General features: G+C 46.8%; 1 protein-coding gene, 1 long non-coding RNA gene and 2 other non-coding genes across 9 annotated transcripts in view; 1 reads left to right on the top strand and 3 right to left on the bottom strand.

The window, feature by feature from the left end:
- The window catches only part of TEX2 (testis expressed 2), a 106,071-nt gene extending 85,802 nt beyond the window's left edge, over nucleotides 1–20,269 (top strand). For 5 of the 6 annotated variants that reach the window (XM_086687730.1, XM_086687732.1, XM_086687731.1 and 2 more), the window contains 5 exons: nucleotides 6,737–6,869; nucleotides 12,702–12,827; nucleotides 14,276–14,485; nucleotides 16,701–16,821; nucleotides 18,614–20,269. In XM_086687730.1, the coding sequence (XP_086543856.1) occupies nucleotides 6,737–6,869; nucleotides 12,702–12,827; nucleotides 14,276–14,485; nucleotides 16,701–16,821; nucleotides 18,614–18,736 (713 nt within the window). In that variant the 3' untranslated portion in view covers nucleotides 18,737–20,269. The remainder of the gene's footprint in view (nucleotides 1–6,736; nucleotides 6,870–12,701; nucleotides 12,828–14,275; nucleotides 14,486–16,700; nucleotides 16,822–18,613) is intronic. The other variant, XM_086687736.1, reaches the window with a different exon arrangement.
- Nucleotides 20,270–21,428: 1,159 nt separating this feature from the next.
- On the bottom strand, nucleotides 21,429–21,561 carry LOC112864736 (small nucleolar RNA SNORA76). Its single transcript, XR_003224004.1, has one exon. It is a non-coding gene; the product is annotated as a small nucleolar RNA SNORA76 (small nucleolar RNA).
- Nucleotides 21,562–21,590: 29 nt separating this feature from the next.
- Nucleotides 21,591–22,261, bottom strand: LOC147574476 (uncharacterized). Its single transcript, XR_015244238.1, has 2 exons — nucleotides 21,896–22,261; nucleotides 21,591–21,675 (listed from the first exon to the last, which is right to left on the bottom strand). It is a non-coding gene; the product is annotated as an uncharacterized LOC147574476 (long non-coding RNA).
- LOC112864732 (small nucleolar RNA SNORD104) lies at nucleotides 21,750–21,819 on the bottom strand. The gene has a single exon (XR_003224001.1). It is a non-coding gene; the product is annotated as a small nucleolar RNA SNORD104 (small nucleolar RNA).
- Nucleotides 22,262–23,302: the final 1,041 nt, after the last annotated feature.

Raw genomic sequence — 23,302 nt, 5'->3', positions numbered from 1 at the left:
TTCACAGCTCCTTGTCCTTGAGCAGTTTCCGTAAACCTCGCTAACCCCTCTCTGAAGTGGGGAGACTGTGACTTGATGGGCTAGGCTGGTCTAGCACTCAGTGAGTTAGTGCATGGAAGGCACCTGGAAGGCGTGATGCCAAGGGAGCGCGGTAAGTGCAGGCTATTATTTTTACCATTGATAGTGGTGCCTTCGCTGCTGCTGCTCTGGGAGAGTTTAGAGTATGGGTGGCTATGGTGCCCAGTTGACCCATTTTACAGGAATAAACGGAAAGGAAAAGGCCATCCTCGGCTGTCGTGGCCTTGCCACTAAAAGGAGCAACGTCTGTAGTTCCTCCGAATGAAATCACGTGTCGGCCACCGTCGGCCTGTCTGAGTCCCAGGACACACAGCCAGTTTCTCAGGTTGAATGACCACCTTCCCCAGGGGCGTCTTCGCTCCCCATCATTGCAGGTGGCTGGAAGAGGGGAAGACTTGTCCCTTGGAAACTGGCTGTGCACCTGCTGCTTCATCTCTGACCCCTGCACACTCCACACGCACCTCTGACTGAGGGCCACGCGTGGGTCTCCTTTCTTCCTTCAGGCCGCATGGCAGTCAGATGCCCTGGAGGGTCAGAGCAGCACCTGCAGGCATGTCAGTCAATGTCAGGACGAACCGAGGATGTGGGCTCTGACCCCTCAGGCTCACAAATGCATTTGGTCTTCAGGACTTTGGCTGCATGTATTTAAACCTACAAATAGGCACTGAGCGTCCACCACAGACAGAGTGCCATCTATTTCAAGATTCCCAAATAACAGCCCAAGCTTTGACAGAAGGTGTTGGATTCTGTGGCAAGAGTACCGTGTCCCACAGGAACAGAAAACTTGTCTGTTTTCAGAAATGCCTTTGGTCATGACCGGTGGTATCTGCCATCTACGACTTGCCTTCCGGACCTTGACCTTTAGTGCCTGGTGCCTTTATCAGGTGCTGGGACTGAAGTTACTTTGCCACTGAGTATTGCAGAAAACTGGAACCAGAGCCGGTCTGTGACCTGCCCATTCCTTCCACTACGCCCTTGTTAAGAACCTAGAGGAGAGGGGCGCCTGGGTGGCTCAGTCAGTTGGGCGGCCGACTTCGGCTCAGGTCATGATCTCGCGGTCCGTGAGTTCGAGCCCCGCGTCGGGCTCTGTGCTGACAGCTCAGAGCCTGGAGCCTGTTTCAGATTCTGTGTCTCCCTCTCTCTGCCCCTCCCCTGTTCGTGCTCTGTCTCTCCCTGTCTCAAAAACAAATAAAACGTTTAAAAAAAAAAAAAAAAGAACCAAGAGGAGAGGGGCGCCTGGGTGGCTCCGTCGGTTAAGCGTCCGACTCGATTTCAGCTCAGGTCGTGTTCTCACGATTTGTGAGTTCAAGCCCCTGTTCGACTGACAGTGCAGAGCCTGCTTGGAATTCTCCCTCCCCCCCACCCCCCGCCTTTCTCTCTGCCACTTCCCCGCACGCACTCGTGCACACTCTCACTCTCTCAAAATAAATTAAGAAGAAGAAGAAGAAGATATAGGAAAACAGCAGCCCAGAGTTGAGCACAGTGACAGGTCCAGACTGTGGGGCTCAGCACTGACAGGAATGGGCCCACACTTTCTGACCGGATCATGCTGCAGAAAGAAAAATTACTTTTTTGTGGAAAGGGAGAAAAATACCATTTTGTGGAATTTGGTTGGGATGGAAGAGAGGAGACTGATTCGATCAATCTTGAGAGGCGGAGCAGTTTCCAAGAACAATTACAGGTAGACAGAGCAGCATCAGTCCTAAAAGACACACCCAGATACAAGGAATGCTGGTTTTCTGTGGTATTTGAGTGAGCAGTATGGCATCAGGAACAAGACAGTCCCTGGTGTGCTTTTCTCAGATTCTGTAACTCCAACGTCTGTTCTTAGTAATATATTATTAAATGTTCCATTTTAAGAAGTTTGTTCTTTGGATGCCAAATGTTGATTCTCAAAGTGGAAACCAACCAGTAACAGTTAAAATCAGCAGGAAACAGAGGAGCAGATGACACAAGGGCCAAGTTCAGGTGAGCGCGGCTTTCAGTTCTTCTAACCCCGCCGAAGGAACGGGTGCCCTGTTGAACCTACTCCAGTGAGACTGATGCCTTTTAGTTACTTTAACAGTGGCGAAACCGTGAGCTGCCGAGAGAAATTACTAGATTTATGTGGCCCCAGTGAGACTGTTCCTGTGTCCATGGCGTCTGTCAAATAGAATACCAGGAGAAGGCCAAAGGACCTGTATTCTAGTTGTCTCTGGTGACACTGAGGCGTGCCAGTCTGCACCAGGTGGCCTTAGGCCGTCTTTATCTGTCTTCAGGCAGAAGGTGCCTGAGGGCAGGGGTTCATCTCAGTGGCTTCAGCTCTGACATCTTGCACTGAGAACTCAAGGAACATTTTCGGTGGAGCAGGCTGTGACCTTTGCCGCAATCTCCTTCTGAGCAGTGGCAATGGTGACTGATCCTTCCCTCATGAAGCTGGAGAGCGGAAAAACAGCCATCGGAGCTCCTCACAGGTGCTGGCATGAAAACCGACTGAAGTCGTCATTGTCCGTTTTGTTCCCCATGTTGCCACATCACGTGCCAATGGTACAGGGACTTGTTAGTCATCAGCTACTACTCTTCACATGAGGACCGCTTATGTAGGGGAGATGTGTTACAGACTGAATGTTTGTGTCCCCTGTCCCATCCCCCCTCCAAATTCAAATGTTGAAGCCCTAACCTGCAATGTACTGACATTTGGAGGTGGCGCTTTGGGGAGGTGACCAGGTTTAGATGAGGTCCTGAGGGGGAAGGGTCCTCATGATGGCATCAGTGCCTTTATGAGAAGAGACCAGCCAGCTAGCTTGCTGTCTCTGTCTGCTGTGTGAGGTCACACAGTGAGAAGGTGGCCTTCTGTGAGCCAGGAAGAGAGCTCTCACTGGGAACTCACTAGGAACTGAATTGACCAGCACCTTGATCTTGGACTTCCAGCCTCCAGAACGGTGAGAAATAAATATCTGTCGTTAAGCCAACCCAGTTTATGGCCATTTGTTATAGTGGCCCAAGCAGGCTAATAGGAGACCCTTTGTTTTCATGGCCTTTCTGGAGAACCTCTCTGTACACTGATTGCCATACTCCTGTTTAAAGGCTTCAAAATTGTCTGGCTCAACGTTTGGTTTTTGTCCTCGAGTGCTAGAGCAGGCGGTTATAGAGAGCAGCATTTTATTTTATCATATTATTTTTTTCAATATATGAAATTTATTGTCAGATTGGTTTCCATACAACACCCAGTGCTCATCCCAACAGGTGCCCTCCTCAATGCCCATCACCCACCCTCCCCTCCCTCCCACCCCCCATCAACCCTCAGTTTGTTCTCAGTTTTTTTTTTCAACTTTTTTTTTTTTTTTAATTTATTTTTGGGACAGAGAGAGACAGAGCATGAACGGGAGAGGGGCAGAGAGAGAGGGAGACACAGAATCGGAAACAGGCTCCAGGCTCCGAGCCATCAGCCCAGAGCCTGACACGGGGCTCGAACTCACGGACCACGAGATCGTTACCTGGCTGAAGTCGGACGCTTAACCTACTGCGCCACCCAGGCGCCCCTGTTCTCAGTTTTTAAGAGTCTCTTATGCTTTGGTAGAGAGGAGCATTTTAAATGAAATGCCTCGCGAAAGGGTCTTAACGTTTGTCCAGAGCACAAAAGAAAGAGCTCTCTGCACCTACATTCATCCGGGCTAACCGTGTTCAGCTTGGTGCGCATTGAGACCCCGGTCACAGAGCAGGGCGTGTTCCCATCCTTACATTGTTGACGCAGATTGTCTGCACCGAGAAGACAGCCTTTCTAGTAACTGTTCATTTCATCTTTCACTCATACTGGCAGAGCATCCTGACTCACCCATTATGTAACCGTGTGGTCTCAGCCCCAGGTTGTGTGAGCTCCAGGCTTTTCAAGATGCTTTTTGGCTTGCTGAATCATTGTCACAGAAGAAGATTTTTCTTTGCACCTAATGCTAAAATAGTCTTCCCCTCATCTAAATGCAAGCATGTCATATTAAAGTAATCTGTTGGAATGGCTGCAGTTTATATCTGGTTTTAAAAGTTCTCAGGCCAGTCTTGACTCCTTCATATTCTCCCTGAGAACCAGGGCTGAACATGGCCCTGTGGGTGGGCCTATTGGGGCATACACAGTGATACGAAAACAGACCCTGCTCCTCAGGCAGAGGCTCCATCAGATAGATGTCCATGCTTCGTGCTCTCCCCAGCCCAGACAGGACTCTCTGCCTACCTAGTGCCCCATTGGCCCCGTGGCTTTCTCTGGGCTGGTCCCCGTCTGCCATGGCAACAGCGGGAACCTAGGCTGGAGCAAAGAGTCAGGGAAGTAGCAAAGTGGGCTGGCGACAGCAGAGAGGGGGAAGAGCCCCAGCTGGGATGGACATAGCCCTCCCCTGAAGAGGCAGCGCAGCCCCCTTGTGCACATTAGGAAGCCCGTAAACCGAGGTCTAGAAAGTTCCAGTGGAACTCAAGCCCCAGTCCACATGCCAGGGCTCCATGTGTGCCTTCCCTCTGCCTTCCCCACCCCAGCTCCTAGCAGAGGGGGCTCTGGGCCACACATCACTGGGCTGAATGTCCCAGTTATTGGGGCATAAGCCAGCAGTGCACTAAGCTATAGTCACACCTCCTCATTTAAAGAAACAAACAAAACCTACTTTATAAGAAGTAAAATTGTGATGCCTTTAACATGACCATCTTCAGAGGCACTATATACTATTAATATTTATTGGAAGCCTGACCAGGGTTTTCAAAAGAAGTTATTTCTGAATATATACAGCAGCCAGGTAGTTTGACTCCTATCGATTCTCAAGTTAAAAAAAAAAAGTGGAGGTATTATACAGCGATAAATATCTTCTTTATTGATATTCTATCTATATTGAGTTGAAAACCTATTAATATCTAGCCTTTTGCCCTATTCCCTTCTCCTGGAAGTGATTCTTCCAGGACTCAATGTCTTTATATAAGCAGACATACCCTTTGTTTCCAGTAACAGTACCTTTGAAGAGCAAGCTAATTGATGATTTTTAACTGCTTAACATAAGCAAGAAATAATGCAGTTTTGTGAGTTGCGACAAACAAGACAGTCACAGTTGATCTGCATATCACTTAATGTCATTCATGGAAAATAATTACCTCCAATTATGATGAAAAGAATTTGTTGAAAACAAAATGGAAATTATTCTGCCTTTAGTGAAGAATTATACCATTAGTGCTTCTTGAGGTTAAGCAAAGCTTTTATCTGAAATGGTGGCCAAATAGGGGATAAGTTATTTACTGTAATTGCTTGAAAACGCTGCTGTGTGTGAACAATGGTTTTAGATTAGTTTCCTGCTTCCTTTCAGATGTTGTCATGTGTCTAATGAGGATCTATAAAGTTTATTAACATTTAAACACCCACATGAAGGATCACATTTTGATTGAAAGTCCATGAAGTGTTACAGAATCCTGAGCTGAAAAATCACAGCCTGGCATGTTCTATTGCCAAATCACAGAATCCTGGTGTAGAAGGTCATGAGATGATCCCTGTTTGCATTTTAGACTTCTGGTCAATGACCACTTCTGTTGGTAGGCCATCCCAGTGACATTCCACAAAACTTAGATATGATCTCATTGACACTGGTATTTTAAACCAGGGTACAAAGTGGTTACCCCACTTTATCTGGATAATTCTGGGGCTTGAACATTAATTATTTTATTTCCATTACTAGGCAATTTCCAGAGAGAAAAAGGTGCTAAAAGTTTTTGTCCCTTTCTTTATCATACTGAGCTCAATCTGGAGCATTTTCTGTGCTCCACTGTCCCACCAACATGAGATAATTTCAAGACAGTGGTTCTCACCTGTGTCTTTAAAGAATAGCCCAGCTTTGGGGTGCCTGGGTGGCTCAGTCGACTAAGTGTCCAACTTCGGCTCAGGTCATGATCTCACAGTTCATGGGTTCGAGCCCCGTGTTGGGCTTTTTGCTGACAGCTCAGAGCCTAGAGCCTGCTTTGAATTCTCTCTCTCTCTCTCTCTCTCTCTCTCTCTCTCTCTCTCTCAAAAATAAATAAACATGAAAAAAAAAAAAAAAAGAATAGCCCCTCTCTTCTGCCTCATAACTGGCTGGGAATCAGCAGACTTTCTCCTGGCTTTGCCCTGGGTCAAGCCATCTCCTGTTGGGAGTGTATTTTCTTACTAAATGTGAGAAGAACCCAGAGGACTGGATCCTTCCAATGCTGACAGGTTCGCTAAGCTCACTGTGACCGTTGTAATGGATATTCACATGTTGGCAAGCTGACAAACGCTTGAACCATTTCCAGGAGCTTTTCTTTGTGTGACCTCCCCTTGCATGCAGTGTAGTACAGGCGATACAAATCTATAGACTTTCAATGTGATATAAATTTTTTTTAACTTTTTTTAATGTTTTATTTATTTTTGAGACAGAGAGAGACAGAGCATGAGCCAGGGGAGGGGCGAGAGAGAGGGAGACACAGAATCCAAAGCAGGCTCCAGGCTCTGAGCTGTCAGCACAGAGCCTGATGCAGGGCTCGAACTCATGGACCGTGAGATCATGACCTGAGCCGAAGTTGGATGCTTAACCGACTGAGCCACCCAGGCGCCCCATCAATGTGATATAAATTTTTATACTGTCATTGATAGTCCTGTTTTCCTGGGGGAAAAAAAACCTTCTGTTTTTTGCCCTTTCTGCAGGACTCTGGATCGATTTGGGAATGTCCTACAATGGGTCCTTTCTGATGACTCTTGAGACCAAAATGAATTTGACCAAACTGGGGAAAGAGCCTCTTGTTGAAGCCCTGAAGGTTGGAGAAATTGGCAAAGAAGGGTAAGGGGCCATATGGATTTACTAATCCAACCCTGGGGAACCAACCTCTCCCTCTAGCATTTGAGAAGCAGCTTTGATGTGTAGTGGCCTCAGATGTTGGGTGAGCTTCCACGAGATTGCTTTTGGACCACAGAGGATTTTAGGGAATGGTTCCTTAGTTTCGTCCCCCAAAAGCCGTGAGTCCCCACCTCTGCTCAGCACCTTTTGGCCTCAGTGCTGCCATTGGGGGCACAGCATCGATTATCCAGAAAGCATCACTGACTCAGACCGGCGGGGCAGGTTCATCTGCACAATAAAATGTTCTGTGAAGGGAATCGTTCGGAAACGTCCTCCTTCCACCCACAAACAGCAATGTGTGGGCGATGCGAAGGTCCCTGGGGGGTCTATCTGCTGTAATCACAAAGTCAGAATTATTTATAATAAGATAATTGATTTTGTAGCCAAGAGGGTGCTCCTAAAGTGTTTTGAGATGTATTTTCCCTAAATAATACGACATTGATTTGCTTAGTAGTAAATTCCTCTCTTTGTAGAAGACGCTGCATCTGCTGCCCAGTTTGTCTGATTGAGTAAATATTTCAAATCTGTGCGATAGTTAATGAAGGTTGATTTATTTTTTCCTTAGATGCCTAGAATGGATAAGCTAGAACTTATACATTTCCATACCCCTTAAAAATGACTGCTTCTGACTGAAAATGTAAATTTGATTATTGTTTTTACCAAACTAAAAATGCTAAGTGGAGTCTATTTCTCATCTCTTTACACCTTTGGTGTGGAATTGACAGTACAATGACAGGAAAACCCCACAAGGACCCACCTTGTCAGGGTCTGAATATGAGACACAGACTCTTAGATTTTTGTTCAGTTATGATGCTGACCTAATGATTGTATTCATACATGTGGTAACAGTAGATGGGGGGGGGGTCTTGCATTTGAGAATGTGCTTTTACTTACTCTGATTTATCCAGGTTACTTAATGAAATGTTCCTATTTTAATGATTGGAAAGTTTCCCCTGCCGTATGCAATCTAACCTGTATCTGTGCTATTTTCCTTTCATTTTTCTGCTATTTGTTAAAATGTATTTGGATTCGGCAATCTGTGGATTGTATTTTCTGGTGAGTGGTGTTTATTAACTCTCCATGTAGCATTTCATGCCCTGTAGGTGCTGAGTCTTGTTTGGTCTCGTGTGACACCACTAGGAAGCTTGTCCTTAACATGTTCCTGGACGTAGAGGCTCAGTTTATAGACCTGAGAGGATTGAGGTCAGGGTATTTAAGAGGCTTTCCTGGGAGGGAAAATCTTGCCAACTTCCCTGATTTGAGTTGCTGGGCGTTTGATCCAATCAGACTCAACTTCCTGTGCCTGGATGCCCCCACCCCACTGCCCTGCACAGCTGCACTATCAGCCATCCAGCTTATGAGATGAAGCAGACTCTGGGCAGAAGCAACCTTGAAAATGAGGTCTAACTACACAGGAGCAGGACAGAGCAAACTTCAGTCAGAACCTTGTGGAAGGAGACTGTTCTGGAAACAGCCCTGTGCCCAGCACAGAGCTGCTGGGACTCCAATAGAAAGGGAGGTCTTGGGCAGCAGATGAGACCCCAATACATCCAAGTCCCTGAGATCCTGGCCACTTAGGTATTCCATGAATGCTGTTACTCACGTGGCTCTCTTGGCACAATCTCAAGTTCATAAGCCCTGGCTGAACAGGTGGACCTGTTTCTGAGTAAGCAGTGTTTCACTAGACTGCATGAAAAATCTCCTCTGCTCTGGGAATACGATGGTATTTGTCTGTAATATACTTAGAAAGTACCTTTTTTTTTTCCTAGTAGAGACTGGGATAAATGTTTTGCTTCTTCCTGTGAGGGTGTTAAATATGCTGACGTGTAATGGGCTGTCATTTAATTTTAAAGGCAAGGAAAACACACATTCCCAAAAGTGCTTCATTTGGGAGAAAAAGGCCTGGAAAAATGGACCTTTAGCCTTTTCTTTTTTACATAAAGGACCCCTTTTGGGGAATCTGAGAGCTCTGGATCCTTCTCCCTGAAAATGCCCACTCCATCTGGCTCACAATTTCTGAGCGCACTGAGAGCCTCTGAAAGCCCGTCCATAACTAAGAACCTAATCCCACGAGTGATTCTAGAGTCCACTTCTTCACTTCCTCAGTCATGAGCATATTGGAATCACCCTGAGTCTAAATACCGAGGAGAGATGGACATCAGTGTATGTGGTAGCTACTGTTGAGCATGCGATCTTTGGTACCGACGTTTCCCTCCACAGTAAATCTCGCCAGAGATTAGGCTCTGGCGGGGCCTCTGCTTTGTTTCACCGCCTTCTTCGGTCCCCCTTCAAGTGTGCAAGTGATTGTGCCCCCGGGGGAGTCTCTAGAAGATGCTGCTCAACCTGTGGGAAGTCCTCCCTACTGGTAGAACGTTTGTTCATGTCCTCACATTATTACCCTGAGGATGACAGTGAGAAATTGAAATCTGTGTGGCTTTATTCTAGTGAAGCCCTTTCTCTTTGAAATATGTGTATACTTTATATTTTTAGGCATTTTTCCTTCAGTCTTGATTTCCCAAATAGCCATCCTGTGGCACACTGTCATTAACATAACTCTGGGCAATAATGTGCTCAAAGTGGAATTCAGGTAGCTAGCTGAGTGGCCATAACTGTATTCGACCTGAAGAGGCCCAGAGCGAGTCAGTAAGGGAAACATCCTACATGTTGGCCGCTGTCTAACGGAACCGTGGCTTTGGAGTAGGGCATGTCCTGTAAGGCGCTCAACCTGTTCGTGCGTTACCCTTGCAGCCTGGGTCCGGTGTGCAAGTCCCCATAGGGAGGCCCCTGTGACCTCCATATTGGGTCACTAGTCCACAGCGTAGCCCGGACCACCACCACCCCGAAGCCCCTGTGTTTTGGGAGCCGAGTGCCTGCAGCCCACACTGTGACTCGGTCTAGCTGGGAGGGTGTGTGCACGCGTGTGTCTGTGGCAGATGCATGGTGCTGATTTCACTTAGAGAAAGTGAACACGTTCTCCCGTGTGTGGCCACCTCACTGGGCTGCTTAATGTAACTATGCAGCCTTCACTTAAAGCATTCTTTGGAAGCTGCCTTTTAGGACTGCCTCCAGAGCCTGTGACATTCTTTTAACTGTTCTGAGTATCAGCGAATCATCCTGCTTTGTAGATGGATTGGATCTTAGAGAAATTGCTAGAAGTTGTTCAGGGGTGATGGTGATCTTGAGACCAAGAAATAAGATGTTTGGTCCAAGATAGAGTATCAGTGATAAAATAATTCATTTTTTCTTATGTGTCTGGCTCCAAGCACGTATCCAAAGATTTTTAGCAGAGGCAGCAAAACTAGAATTAGCCCTTTAAGGCGGCTCTTTGAAAGGATGTCATACTCATCTGGATTCTAAGGTGTGTTTTAAAAAAACCTAGGCTTATTAACGTTCCAGCACATCTTATTTTTTTTTTCAATGTTTATTTTTGAGAGAGACCGAGCATGAGTGGGGGAGGGGCAGAGAACCCAAAGCAGGCTCCAGGCCCAGAGATGTCAGCACAGAGCCTGACACGGGGCTCGAACCCACGGACTGCGAGATCGTGACCTGAGCTGAAGCCAAACACTGAACCGACTGAGCCACCCAGGTGCCCCCCCAGCACATCTTATATAAGGATGTGCAGTGTATCTTTCTCTGAAGTTCATGCTGACATCACGAGATCATAAAATTCATGTTGAGTTATAAAACTAAATATGAGCCAAACAGTTACATGTTTAGTTAGTAAGGATTGGGTGCCACATTGGGGTAACCGTTTGGTCAAAATCAGAATTTTATGTCATCTGATCCACTTGCACTGATATGGCACTGTCTAAATTATTAACTTCAAGCCGCAAAATTTATCCTGTGCTCTGTCCTGCGGAGGATTAATTTGGGAACCCGAGAGCTCTCTGCAGTGCTCAGCCTTTGGCATCTTTTGCCTCAGGGCTGGAGGCTGCCAGATGACAAATACCAGTGGGGAACAGGAGGGGCTGGTGGCTCAGCAGGTTTCGCTGCGGTCACAGATCCTGAGGCAGCTTTTTGTGCTGCGTGGAGGGGGAGCAGGCTACCTGCGCTGGCGGGACACAGACCCCTTGTCTGAGGGCACATCTAGAGCCAGGAAGCAGTCCTCGTACCGATGGCCAAGTGAGATGGGTTTCTCAGATGGTTGTGTTATCTTGGGGACTTGCCTCCCTGACTTTCCGCATCTCAAGACCCAATTTATAGGCTTTCTTGGGACTAATATTTTGCTGCGCACATTTTATATAAAAGAAGATCTCTGTGAGACTGCCTAACCAGGGAAAGCTCTGAAATGGCTTTGCGACCAGTGAACACCCATAGCATTTCCCGGACTAGCCAGGACTCTAACGGAAGGAGGAAGAAAGAGTCAGTTAGGTATTGTCTCCATGGTCAGGGACAAGAGGCTTTTGTACGTGCACGGGGAGTTTCCCTTTAACTGTACGCAAGCCTGTTGGTGGAACGGCTGGCTCTTATGTTTCAGAGCCGGGGTCGGGGAGGATCCGGGTGTCCTGCCAGGGAGGACACTTGTGAGGTCCTCTTACAGTCAGGCTCTTGTTTCACAGGGTGGAGATTTCAGCTCCACCATTCTAGCTGGGGCCTCTGCTGGGCCTTCAAGTCTGCACGAGCGTGTGTGCTCTGCCCTTGGGTGCCCTTGGCCACTTTTGGCCAGGAGATGACTGCCCCCTGTGAGCATCGGAGGGAAACCCCGTAGGGATCACACCTGTAGGGATTGGACCTAAGCTCTGCTGCCTTCCCAGTAATTTTGTCCTTATCAGAAATGCAAGGCTCTGCTTTGTGACCATTTGGTTGCTTAGTAGTGTTCAGAGACTACTCTGTCCCTCGTTGGCTTCATCCCAATCAAGTCTCCGAGCCTCAGAGGTGGGCCCTACCTGTCTACCTCTCTGAAGCAAAGCCGCCATCCAGGGAGGGAGCTGCCTTTTGTGGGGCCGAATCCCGGCCAAGAACCCCCCCCAGTGCCATTAGAGTGGCCCTCGCCACTGCTGGTGATCTAGTAACCCCCATGCCTCTGGAAACTGAGTATCCCTGGAAAGATTAATGGGGAACGTTGCTCACTGACGAGGCTTTGTATCACTTTCTTTTTTTAAATGGTTTTTAAATTTGTATTTCTCTGGGCAACTTCCTAGGCTCTCCTGTCGGTTGTTTCCTAGAGTCCCTTGAGGTTTGTCCCTTGCGATTGTTGGCTTTTTCTGTGGCCTTTAGGAGCTAGAGCAGGTATGGGATAAGACACATAATTTCACTAGGAAGGAGTCTTGAGTCAAAACTAATCCGGAGGTAACTAAGGCAGAAAGCATCAGAGTCACTGAACTCAGGCAGAGCCCAGGGACTTGCCTAAACATCCCCGTCATCCCGTCATGTGTGAGAGGAGGTTATGTCGCCAGCATCAGCTGTCACCTCACCCTTGCAACCATCGTGCTTTCCATCCATCCCCCCGCCCCCTGCCCCGCCACTTGGCTACTGCTGCACTGTCGATGAGATCACTGCATTTTGTGTGGACGCATCACACTCCCACCACCTGTCCGGACGCATGCACAGAATGGAACTCTTGGGCCCCAAGTCCTGTGCTGCTCTCAGGGCACTTGGCACTGAAGAGTCTCCGGGTAACCTGACCAACCCGAGGGCTCTTGGATCCAGCCTCTTCTTTTCTGGGTGGGTTGGGAGAATGAGGACATGTTAGCGGTGATGGCGGTGGAGCATGTGTGTTCTCTTTCTAAGCAGAGCCTGAAGGGCAGGCTACGGTGGTGACTCTGCCCTGATCAGTTGCAGGCCCAGGGCGTACTGTCTGGCGGACAGTGATGAGGAGTCCTCCAGTGCTGGCTCCTCTGATGAAGACGACGCTCCAGAGCCCAGCGCGGGAGACAAACCGCTCCTCCCAGGGGCTGAAGGGTGAGTGGATCCAGCTTCCAGGGCTCCAGGGCTCAGGGCACCAACTTGGGTGTCCTATATAATCTTTCTTCTTCCTCCGTATTGAGTGAGTGACTTTTACATTAAGAACCCAGAGTCAGTGCTTAAAACTCCAGCCCCCACAGCAGAAAGACCCAAGAATTCTTTCCATAGCTAAGAAGATCCCCATCAAAATGGCTTTCTTGGGCCAGTGAAGAAAATTATTAATAGAGCATTGAAAGGCGTGTTTAGTGCAAGGAGCTTACACAACATCTCCCCCTAGTGCCCGATGGAGAGCATCGCTGCCCTCAGTTGGGTCACACTTTCTCATTGGGCTGCCGGTTCCTACGAGGCTGGAACATTCGGGTGATTTCTTTGGTGAATTTTGAAGACGTGGGCTGCTTAGCTGATCTTTTGGGTGATGGACTTCATTTTCGGGGCTCCCTTTGTCTGTAACTCGGACTGTGGAATAATAAGAATGCTTAAACAGCTTCTCTGTAAGGATCTTTTAATTATTCGAAGTGAGTTGAAGCAACTAAGATTATAAAGAAACCAGAGATTCAGAAGCATTTGTAAGAAAATATCAACCTGTTCACTTTTGAGATCCTACAGAAGATGGAGAGAATCCAGACGTTGGAAGGGTCGATACTAACACTTGGGTTCATTATTTAAAATCTACCCTCTTGACCTTAAGAATGACTGCTTTTCCCTACACATATACACATACTCTTCCTGGCACTCTGGAACTCCAGAGGATTTTAAAAAGCAAATACCCTCTTTCCTTAGGGCAATCTTATGGTTGATAGGACCTGGTACAAAAGCTTGCTTCGTGGCCTTCTAGCATGCCACCTGAGGTAACATTTTTCTTTAGAAAAAAGTTCTAAGCCCTTTGAAAAGTAGTTGCCACTGAAAGTTGGTATGCCATCACCTAAAAGACAATCAGTTAATGGCTGTGTTTTATGTCCCTGTCAGATGCAGCATGATTTCCTATTTGCTGTGTAGACATGGGGAAGTTTCTCTAGGAGAACTCAGGATTTATGTTCAGTAGTTGAGGGCTGTTAAGGAGGACAGGTGGGATGCCTTCTCTGCACTGTGAGAACTTTGTCTCTCCATTGGTCAAGACTTGGGTCCTGTCTGATGTCTACACCTTCCCTAATGTAGTGGTTTCTCCACTGGAGGTTGTTTTGCCCACGAGGGGACATTTAGCGATGTCTGGAGGCAATTTTTATTATCATGACTGGGGGAAACATGCTGCTGGCACCTAGAAGGCTCAGACCAGGGTGCTGCTAAACATTGTACGGTGCATAGGACAGCCCCCACCACAAAGAATTACCTAGTCCAAAATGTCAGTAGTGCTTCGGTTTGGAAACTCTGGTCTAGAGTAAGGTGAACGAAGAACCACAGAGGTTTTGTGTATGAAGTATACTAACATCTGTGTCCTTCATTTAAAGGTACGTTGGGGGTCATCGAACAAGCAAGATTATGAGGTTTGTTGATAAAATTACCAAGTCAAAATATTTCCAAAAAGCAACAGAGACAGAGTTCATTAAAAAGAAGATTGAAGAAGTCTCCAATACCCCCCTGCTGCTCACTGTGGAAGTGCAAGAATGTAGAGGAACCCTGGCGGTCAACATTCCACCTCCCCCGACTGACCGAATATGGTGCGTACAACCTGTTGCGTGGCCGTAAAAATCCAGCCTGCGTACCCTTGACATTGTGGAAAGTGCCCTCTGGGCAGAAGCACTTACACACGTTTTTCATGGGACCTTAATGTTTGTCACAAATCCAATTCTACTTTCTTCTATGAACGGTTCATTCACATTTAAAGCTTCATCTTCACATGTTTCTATTCTCGGTCTTCCTCCTCTCTAAAGCCAGTTCTTTCCACCAGCTAGAAGAGCTGCCGTCTGTAGAGCTCTTACTCTCTGCCTGGCCTGAGTGCCTCACAACATCCTGCAGAGATAGGTACCACTGTTATCCCTGCTTTACAGAGGGGGATCACGCATTCCGCAGAGGCTGAGGTGCTTAGGGAAGGCTCCCTGGGTTAGAGCGAGGTGTTAAGGAGTCAGAACCTATGCACTTGGTTACTGTGGGAGGAGGTCTATCTGAGGAGTTGTCATCGAATGAACTAGTGGCCCTCAAATCAAACTGCACATCACAGTCACCTAGAGACTTGTTAAAAACGGAGATGCACCCAGCCCCCAGGATCCATAGCATGGAGAACTAAGCCAGCATTGAGAACCGGTGAAATGTCCTATTCATGGATCCAGCAGAAGAACATCACTATCTGTGAACTGCAGTTTAAAATTGACATTCTAGGGGCGCCTAGGTGGCTCAGTCGCTTGAGCCTCTGACTTTGGCTCAGGTCATGATCTCGCAGTTCTCGAGTTTGAGACCCGCGTTGGGCTCTGTGCTGACAGCTCAGAGCCTGGAGCCCACTTTGGATTCTGTGTCTTCCTCTCTCTGTGCTCCTGCCCTGCTCACACTCTGTCTGTCTCTCAAAAATAAATAAACATTTAAAAAATTTTTTAAAGATTTATCAGAAAATTTTTTCAATTGACCATTTGATGAGGATGCTGGTATTTCCCAGTAAAAACTTTAAAATACCTTTTTAGGTTTTATTTTTAAATAACTTTTTAAGTGTATTTCTTTATTTTGACACAGAGAGAGCACACCCATGAGCAGGGGAGGGGCAGAGACAGGAGAGAGAGAATCCCAAGCAGCCTCCGCACTCCGTGCATGAGCCCAATACAGGGCTCGATCTCACTACCATGAGATCATGACCTGAGCCAAAATCAAGAGTTGGATGCTTAACTGACTGAGCCGCCCAGGCACCCCTAGATTTTATTTCTAGAGAGTACTATTTCATTGTAAATAAAAAAAAAGGAACAAATGAAAAAAAAAAAAAAAGAGAGGGGTAAAAAAGCCTATAATCTCATCATCCCAAAATAACCACTGTTAATATCTTACTGTACAGTCTTCCAAACCTAAGAAAAAAATTTTTTTAATAGTAAGAGTTGATACAACATACCTTCACTTACGTAATTTCATGCTTTAAGATGTATCGGTTACAGATGCCACTGCTCAGTGGAAGATGAAATTAAAGGCTTCTGGGATAGTGCTACCCAGTACATTTGTTATTAATCCACAGATAAGTATAGATCTTGAGAGTGTTTCGATATGTTTATAGCAATTTGATGTTTTTGTTGTAGTTTTTAAAACATTGGTCCATGCCAGGTAGAAGTTTTTAGGTAGTTTGATAGCACACAGTCTCTTGTCTGGATCCTTTACCAACAGTGTGAGTGCCAGTCAGCTCCACTGGGAAGCCTTAATAAGCATGCTGTAGAGGATGGAATGAAAAAGCAGGTTATAGAATGTTCTCTGTTTACATATGCATATTAAGAGTATGGGGGAAATTGACCCCGCTTCTCTCAGTGGTCCTGTCTTGGGGATAAGATTCTGAGAGAGGCAGTATCTTTCACTTTCTGCTTTATACATATGTATATTTTGGGTTTTGTAATGCACATACACTATCTTTATTAAAATAGAAACAAAAGAGATCCTTGCCATTTCAGGAGAAGCAAAAGACCAGAAAACAACGCCGAGGTCACAGACTTTTCCAGTGGTGCTTCCTGGCTCTCCCAGTTTGTCAGAACTGTTCTCAAATCATCACAGCCCTACACATGGTCCAGGGACGTGGGAGCTCACGATTCCTGTTTGCTGCCTTGAATCATTTTTAGAGGGGGTGTTCAGAGTAAGAGAACATTCACATGGGGGAGAAGCCCTGGGTACATGAAGAATGTTTGCTGTTGGTACTTGTCTACTTCCTTGTCTGCCTCTAAATGCAGTTGTTTGCTACTTGTCTTCTCCAAAAAGGTATGGTTTCCGGAAGCCACCATATGTAGAGCTGAAAGCTCGGCCAAAACTTGGAGAGAGGGAAGTGACTCTAGTTCATGTGACAGACTGGATAGAGAAGAAACTGGAACAGGAGTTTCAGGTAAACGTGTGGTATCATCTGGTGTGTGTTTCACACGAGTCTCAAAGCTCAGGGCAGAACAGAGGTTCTGAATTTCATTTGGGTCAGGATCCTCTTTCGAGAATCTAATGAAAGCTATGGACCCTCATCCCAGGAAAGTACGTGTTATGATCAGACAGGCATAACATCTTAGGTACGATTTCAGAAACCCGGAGCCTCAGCCACAGAACCCTGTTAAGTAGTTCAGAGGAAACCCGAAAGTTGGGTCCACTAAGCCAGAGCTCATTCTCCAAGCCTGTTTTCTGCTTTCTGCCACCAAAGGAAATAATGTAGCCGAGGCCCTGGGATGAGCTATATCTACCAAATTTTTATCAGATATTCGAGGTCTGTCAACGTTTTATGGATTAGCAAACAATTTACTTTGAAATAAATGTCGCCGTTTGAAGGAGACCCATATTTTTGCAGTGGTATGTTTTAAGATACCGCCTTTGAAAAATTATGTTTTTATTTAAAAGCTATGGATTAGGGGCACCTGGGTGGCTCAGTTGGTTAAGTGTCCAATTTTTTTATTTAAATGTTTATTTATTTTTGAGACAGAGCGAGACACAGCATGAACGGGGGAGGGGCAGAGAGAGAGGGAGACACAGAATCTGAAGCAGGCTCCAGGCTCCAAGCCGTCAGCACAGAGCCCGATGCGGGGCTCGAACTCACAGACCGTGAGATATGCCCTGAGCCGAAGTCGGACGCTCAACCGACGGAGCCACCCAGGCGCCCCAAGTGTCCAATTTTTGATTTCAGCTCAGGTCATGATCTCACGATTTGTGAGATCAAGCCCCGAGTCAGGCTCCGTGCTGATAGCACAGAGCCTTCTTAAGATTCTCTCTCTCCCTTTCTCTCTGCCCCTTCCCGGCTCGCATGTGGTGCGTGTTCTGTCTCTCTCTCTTTCTCTCTCAAATGAGTAAACAAAAGCTATGGATTAACTTTAACTGAAAACCAATTTCTGGGAAGCTTAGTATTATCACCAAGCAGAAAAGTAGTTTGAACCTAGTGAGAGGAAAGGCAACCTTTAGGTTTTTTTTTTTTGTTTTCCCTAGAACCTACAATAGGAATTAGAGTGGGTTATCTCTTTCAGGGGTATTGCAGTACAAGGGGGAAAAGAAAGGCCAAGGGTCAGAGATTGGCTCCTGGTATTTTTGAGGCAAGTTGGGAAGTTGACAGGTGACTGTTACACCCTCCCATAGCCACCTTTTTTTGCTTTTGTAAGAGGGCATTACTGAAGACTGAATGCATTGCCAGGATTCACTTGCATAAAATTAGTTTATAAACATGATAGTCAAAGTACCATCATTATCAATCACTGATGATCCTTCACGTGATCATTATGGTAGAATTTCTTTCATATATAGCTTTGGTTCTGGTGTGAAAAAAAATTAGCTTACATTTTTTTGCTAGGGTTTAAGTGAATAAACTTACTTGGAATATGTGTTCTGGACTTAGTAATTTGGAAATATTATGAGCAACTTAAGCCAGTCCTCTTAAAGTAATGGTGTTAAATATTTATGAACTCATGAGTAGTTTTATTATATGTACATGAAATCAAAGGCTGCTTCTGCCTCAGACCTGTGTTCATGCACTGTGATTCCTCAACTATTTAAACGTGGCAGAGGAATTAGTTTAGAATGTGCACGAAAAGTTGGTTCATATGTACATTTAAAACTTATCTGAAACCTAAAATTATCAGAACAGAGTAGAGCAACAGCCTGAGGAACCCGAGCATCCTTCCACACGGCTATTCTTTAATTTCTTTCTACAGAAGGTTTTTGTCATGCCAAACATGGATGATGTCTATATCCCCATAATGCACTCAGCCATGGACCCTCGCTCCGCTTCCTGCCTCCTCAAAGACCCACTTGTGGAGGCTGCTGACCAGCTGTGATGGGTGAAGATCTGACCTTCCCAGTATTACGAGATCTGGCTCAAAGTGTGGGGTTCTTGGCTGCCATCTGCGCTGTAGCACTGGTCTGCCCTTGTGCCACAGCTTCTGCCCTCTGCCTGCCGGTGCCCATTCCACTGTGCGGTGTCATTCCACGCATCCGGGAACTGGTGTCTGCACTGCCTGCTGCAAAGCTTTGACTCAGCAAAGGGACTGTGGAAGAATGACCACGGTGGATCCAGAGGTGACAGGTGACTCACACCATGGCTCCAGTGTTTGTGGCAGCGAGAGCACAGTGCGAGCAAAGCTTACAACTGGAAGGCCTTCTTCCCCTTGCCCCGACTCCTCCAAAGCTTTTCCTCAGGCAGCCAGTGCACAATGGAACGTTTTTGCACTTCTAGTCCATAGGTGACACAGCCCTCCACGCTTCCAGAGAATGTCTGTTCAGGAACGTGAGCGGGGTGGGGAGTGGAACTTTGTGAACCATTTCACTGATGATAAAGAGATACGCGTAGCAACTTACCTTTCCTATTAAATTGTGCGTTTTGGAAGCAAGTAGCCATAGAACATACACACACTAACATCCTATCAGCTGGGGTGGGGACAGCGAGATTTATGTGAACATCAGGCAAAGCCATGAGATCAAACCATCCCAAGCCTTCTACCACTGAGGTACAATCACCTGGTTTCTAACTAATCCCAAATGTTTTCCTGAGACAGGAGGGTATGTGAAAATGTCCAATACTGCACATAAAGAATTGGGGTAGGGGGCGGAAAGCCAGAGCAAGGTCGATCTGGCACTTCCTACGTGCTCTGTGCTTTCTACAGGCCGTCTAAATGCTTTGTTAAATCTTAACTGGTTCGGGATGTTTTGAGGTTATGGGCAGTTTCCTCTTCTGACAGCCAAAGGCGAGAACTCTCTACCACCTTTGAGAGTTGAGACCAAGTTTTGCTCAACATTAAACACTACGTTAGCTCAGAACTCACGTGACCTTTCTTTAACGTTGCCAATCTTATTTTGTGCATTTGTGTCAGAAGGTCTTAGTTTACAAGTTTGGGGGCTCCCTAGTTGTATCATTTGCTTTGAGAAGTACACTTAAAACACAATTTTTTATTGTTTAAAAGCTGCATTCAACATCAGAACTACCATGGGTAACTTTTGATGACTTACATCTGTGGACAAAGCTAATCGTGGTTTTTTAAACAGCACCTTGCCTGAACCTGACTTTAAAGAAATTAATATATTGAAAAAATATATCTGAACCCTTGACTACTTTAACCGCACCATTAAAACATTTGACTTAAATTATTTGATCATTCCAGTCGGTGTACTGTTCTGATTTCTCATTGTGTAGGCCGATTTGCCTGTCAGTCTTGTTCACTGGTCTATTAGAATTTTTGTGCAATAACTAAAGGCAAAGGACTAGATGCACTACTGTGTAGATTACACGAGTCCCCTGTTGCACTTAACCGAATAGTATGTGGGGATTTACAGTCGCTTGCGTTGTTTCACAAAATAAATCTCTCAATGTCAAATACTAGATAAGCATCTAAGTTATTTCTACTGAATCCTTTTTAGGTAATAGGGAGACAATTAAGCAGTGGGTACAGGCCACTTGGGTCACTCAGCTGCCAAAGCAGCTTGGATTTCCTGGTGACCACCAGGCAGGTTTTCTAAACTGCAAGGCGGTCCTCACCACACCGAGGGAGCGGGGCACCCGGCTGGCTAAGTAGGTAGAGCATGTGACTCGATTTCGGGGGTCGTAAGCTCTAGCTTCACCTTCAGTGCAGATTACTTAAAATCTTTAGAACAAAATCTCCCTCTCCTGAGGCAGACGGTCTTGCTTCCGTGCACCCTCAACAGCCTAGCAATCCTGTTAACTTGGGGACCCCTGCGGTTATTACGGCCAAAGCAGTTGATACACTGCACTTGTGCATCCTCGGCCTTCAACATGTGCTGCCTTGTACTCAGAACTGATGCACATTTCCCCCAAACCCAGGGGACATCGCTACTCCCCTATCTGGACCCGGGAGGAGTGTGCGTTTGCACCCTCAACAGCCTAGCAATCCTGTTAACTTGGGGACCCCTGCGGTTATTACGGCCAAAGCAGTTGATACACTGCACTTGTGCATCCTCGGCCTTCAACATGTGCTGCCTTGTACTCAGAACTGATGCACATTTCCCCCAAACCCAGGGGACATCGCTACTCCCCTATCTGGACCCGGGAGGAGTGTGCGTTTACTTAGGTGCCTGCCGTGCCCGGCAATGCAGAAGATCGAAATTCTCTTCCCAACGACCTTCTTGAGGCTAACTGGGACACATTAATTTGTCCGAGCTTTTATTCCCATGCTTGGTACAGTATCCAAATAAGCAGTTGGCCCTAAATGGTAGTTATTCTCAAATAGATCACTGCCACACCTCAGCCAGGTGTTATTCTTGCACCATCAGGACCGAAACCAGTTCCTGTCAAGTACACCGCGGTCCTTAAACTGCTCAAGGCCACGTACTCCCCTCCCTTCAGGCACCCCCCCACGCCGCGGTTAACCTGCAGGTCCTGATAATCACGGAGACGACAGGACTTCCACAAAAGAACTAGGAACGTGCGGGAAACGGAGTAGCGGGGCCTATAGGATCCCCGTATTCTCCCCAGGGCACTTCCCACAACGTCGCCTACCCCCTTGCAGCCGGGTGCGGACGTGTGGCTCGCGGTTAAAAGGACCGCTGGCGGAGGACCGCGCGGCCCCAGTTATGCGCAAGCGCGTGCTCTGGCGCTGCAGCCTGACCCCCGGCGCCACGCGCAGGCGCGGCGGGGGCTCAAAGGCAGCGCGTCGCGAAAAGAAACACCAAGACCAGGGCTGGGATCAAACCATTTTATTCAAAGGCTTTGGGGAAAGGTCGAAGGGGAGTAGAAGGTGATCTACGTTCTCGGCCCGGCAGGAATCTGCAAGAACGACAGCAGTGGATTAGAAGACGTGCGCCCGCAGGCCGTTCCCTCCCCGCCGCCGCGGAGGCTCGGCTCAGACTGTAGTTCGCATCACCCGCGTCAGCAGTCTAACACGTGCTTTTTTTGGCATGTCATCACTGCAGGCCGCCCGCGACCCACCCGGCTCCAGGGCCCGGAGACCCGGGCCTAGGCGCCAGGACCCACCACAAAGTCTCACCTCTCGAACCTCACAGTCGCCGAAAGACTGAGCGCTTCCCCGCGGAGTCTACTTAAAGGAGCTGACAGGAGGCTGTTGGGCGGGCTTTACCAGCATTAACCAATAGCAAGTCAGACTTCCGGTCACGTGCCAATAAGGTCGCCTAGGGCTCATCTGCGCTCGCTGAGTCCTCCAGAGTGTAGAGTGGTCACTTGCTAACCATAGAGATAGGAGTGAAAGAAAGACCGAGAGTCCTGCAGTGTCCGTAAATTCTGGATTTCTTTCCGAGTCTACGTCGCTGGCTTGTAATTAGCACATTTCGCCACGGGACGCGGAAGGAACGTTTACAAACAGCACCCTACTAATGCGTCACTTGTTTGAGACATTCTGTGCCAGGAGCTAGGCTAAGAGCTGAGCGTATAAAGGTGACAATCTAACCTTGTTCCTGAGTTCAAAGTAACCTGTTTGGGTAAAAAAAAAAAAAAAAGCCTATGTTTGAAAGTAGGGTGTGTGCAACCAAATCCTGAACTTGTGAGGAATTTGTTGGATGACCCTCGGTTTCAGGAAAACAGGAATATTCAAAAAAGCTGTCGTGAGGATTAAATGGATTATTGTCAGTTGCCTGGCACAGGCCGAATGGTAAACAAATAATTGTTTTTAAAGGGCTGGTGTGATGTGGAAAACTTATGTGAGTGCAGTGCTTTAATAAATGCTAAAATAGGGGCATCTGGGTGACTCAGTTAAGCATGGGCTTCAGCTCGGGTCATGATCTCCAGGTTTGTGGGTTCAAGCCCCGAATCTAGCTTTGTGCTGACAGCTCAGAACCTGGAGCCTGCTTCGGATCCTGTGTCTCCCTCTCACTCTGTGCCCCTCCCCTGCTCACTCTCTTGTCTCTGTCTCTCTCAAAAATACACATTAAAAAAAATTTTTTTAAAGAAAATTTTAAAGAAGTAAATAAATGATAAATGGTAAAATAGAGCTGTGAACAGCCTACTGTGGAAGCTCAAAGGAGAGAATGCCGAACTTTGGGAAAATTAAAAATGCCTCTAAGTATTGAACTCATATTGTAAGGCAGGCACACTATTCACTACAGTTCACCCTTGAACAGGGAAGGGGGTGGAGGAGGTGTTAAGGGTACCCACCACACAGCAGTGGAAAATTCCTGACTAAATTATGAGTCCCCCAAAGCTTAACTACTAATAGCTTGTTGTTGACAGAAGGCTTATGGATAACATAAACAGCTAATTAGCACATATTTTGTGTGTTATATGTATCATATACTATATTCTTACAACAAAGTAAGCTAGAGGAAAGAAAATACAAAGAAAATCCTAAGGAGGACCGGGTGCCTGGCTCAGTTAGTAGAGCATGTGACTCGTGATCTCAGGGTCATGAGTTCAAGCCCCACCTTGGCAGGGGAGCCTCCCT

The sequence above is a fragment of the Puma concolor genome, chromosome E1, assembly GCF_028749965.1.
Source record: "Puma concolor isolate L17-30 chromosome E1, mPumCon1.1.hap2, whole genome shotgun sequence".
In the NCBI taxonomy this organism is placed as follows: domain Eukaryota; kingdom Metazoa; phylum Chordata; class Mammalia; order Carnivora; family Felidae; genus Puma; species Puma concolor.
This window is presented reverse-complemented; position numbering and strand designations above follow the sequence as displayed.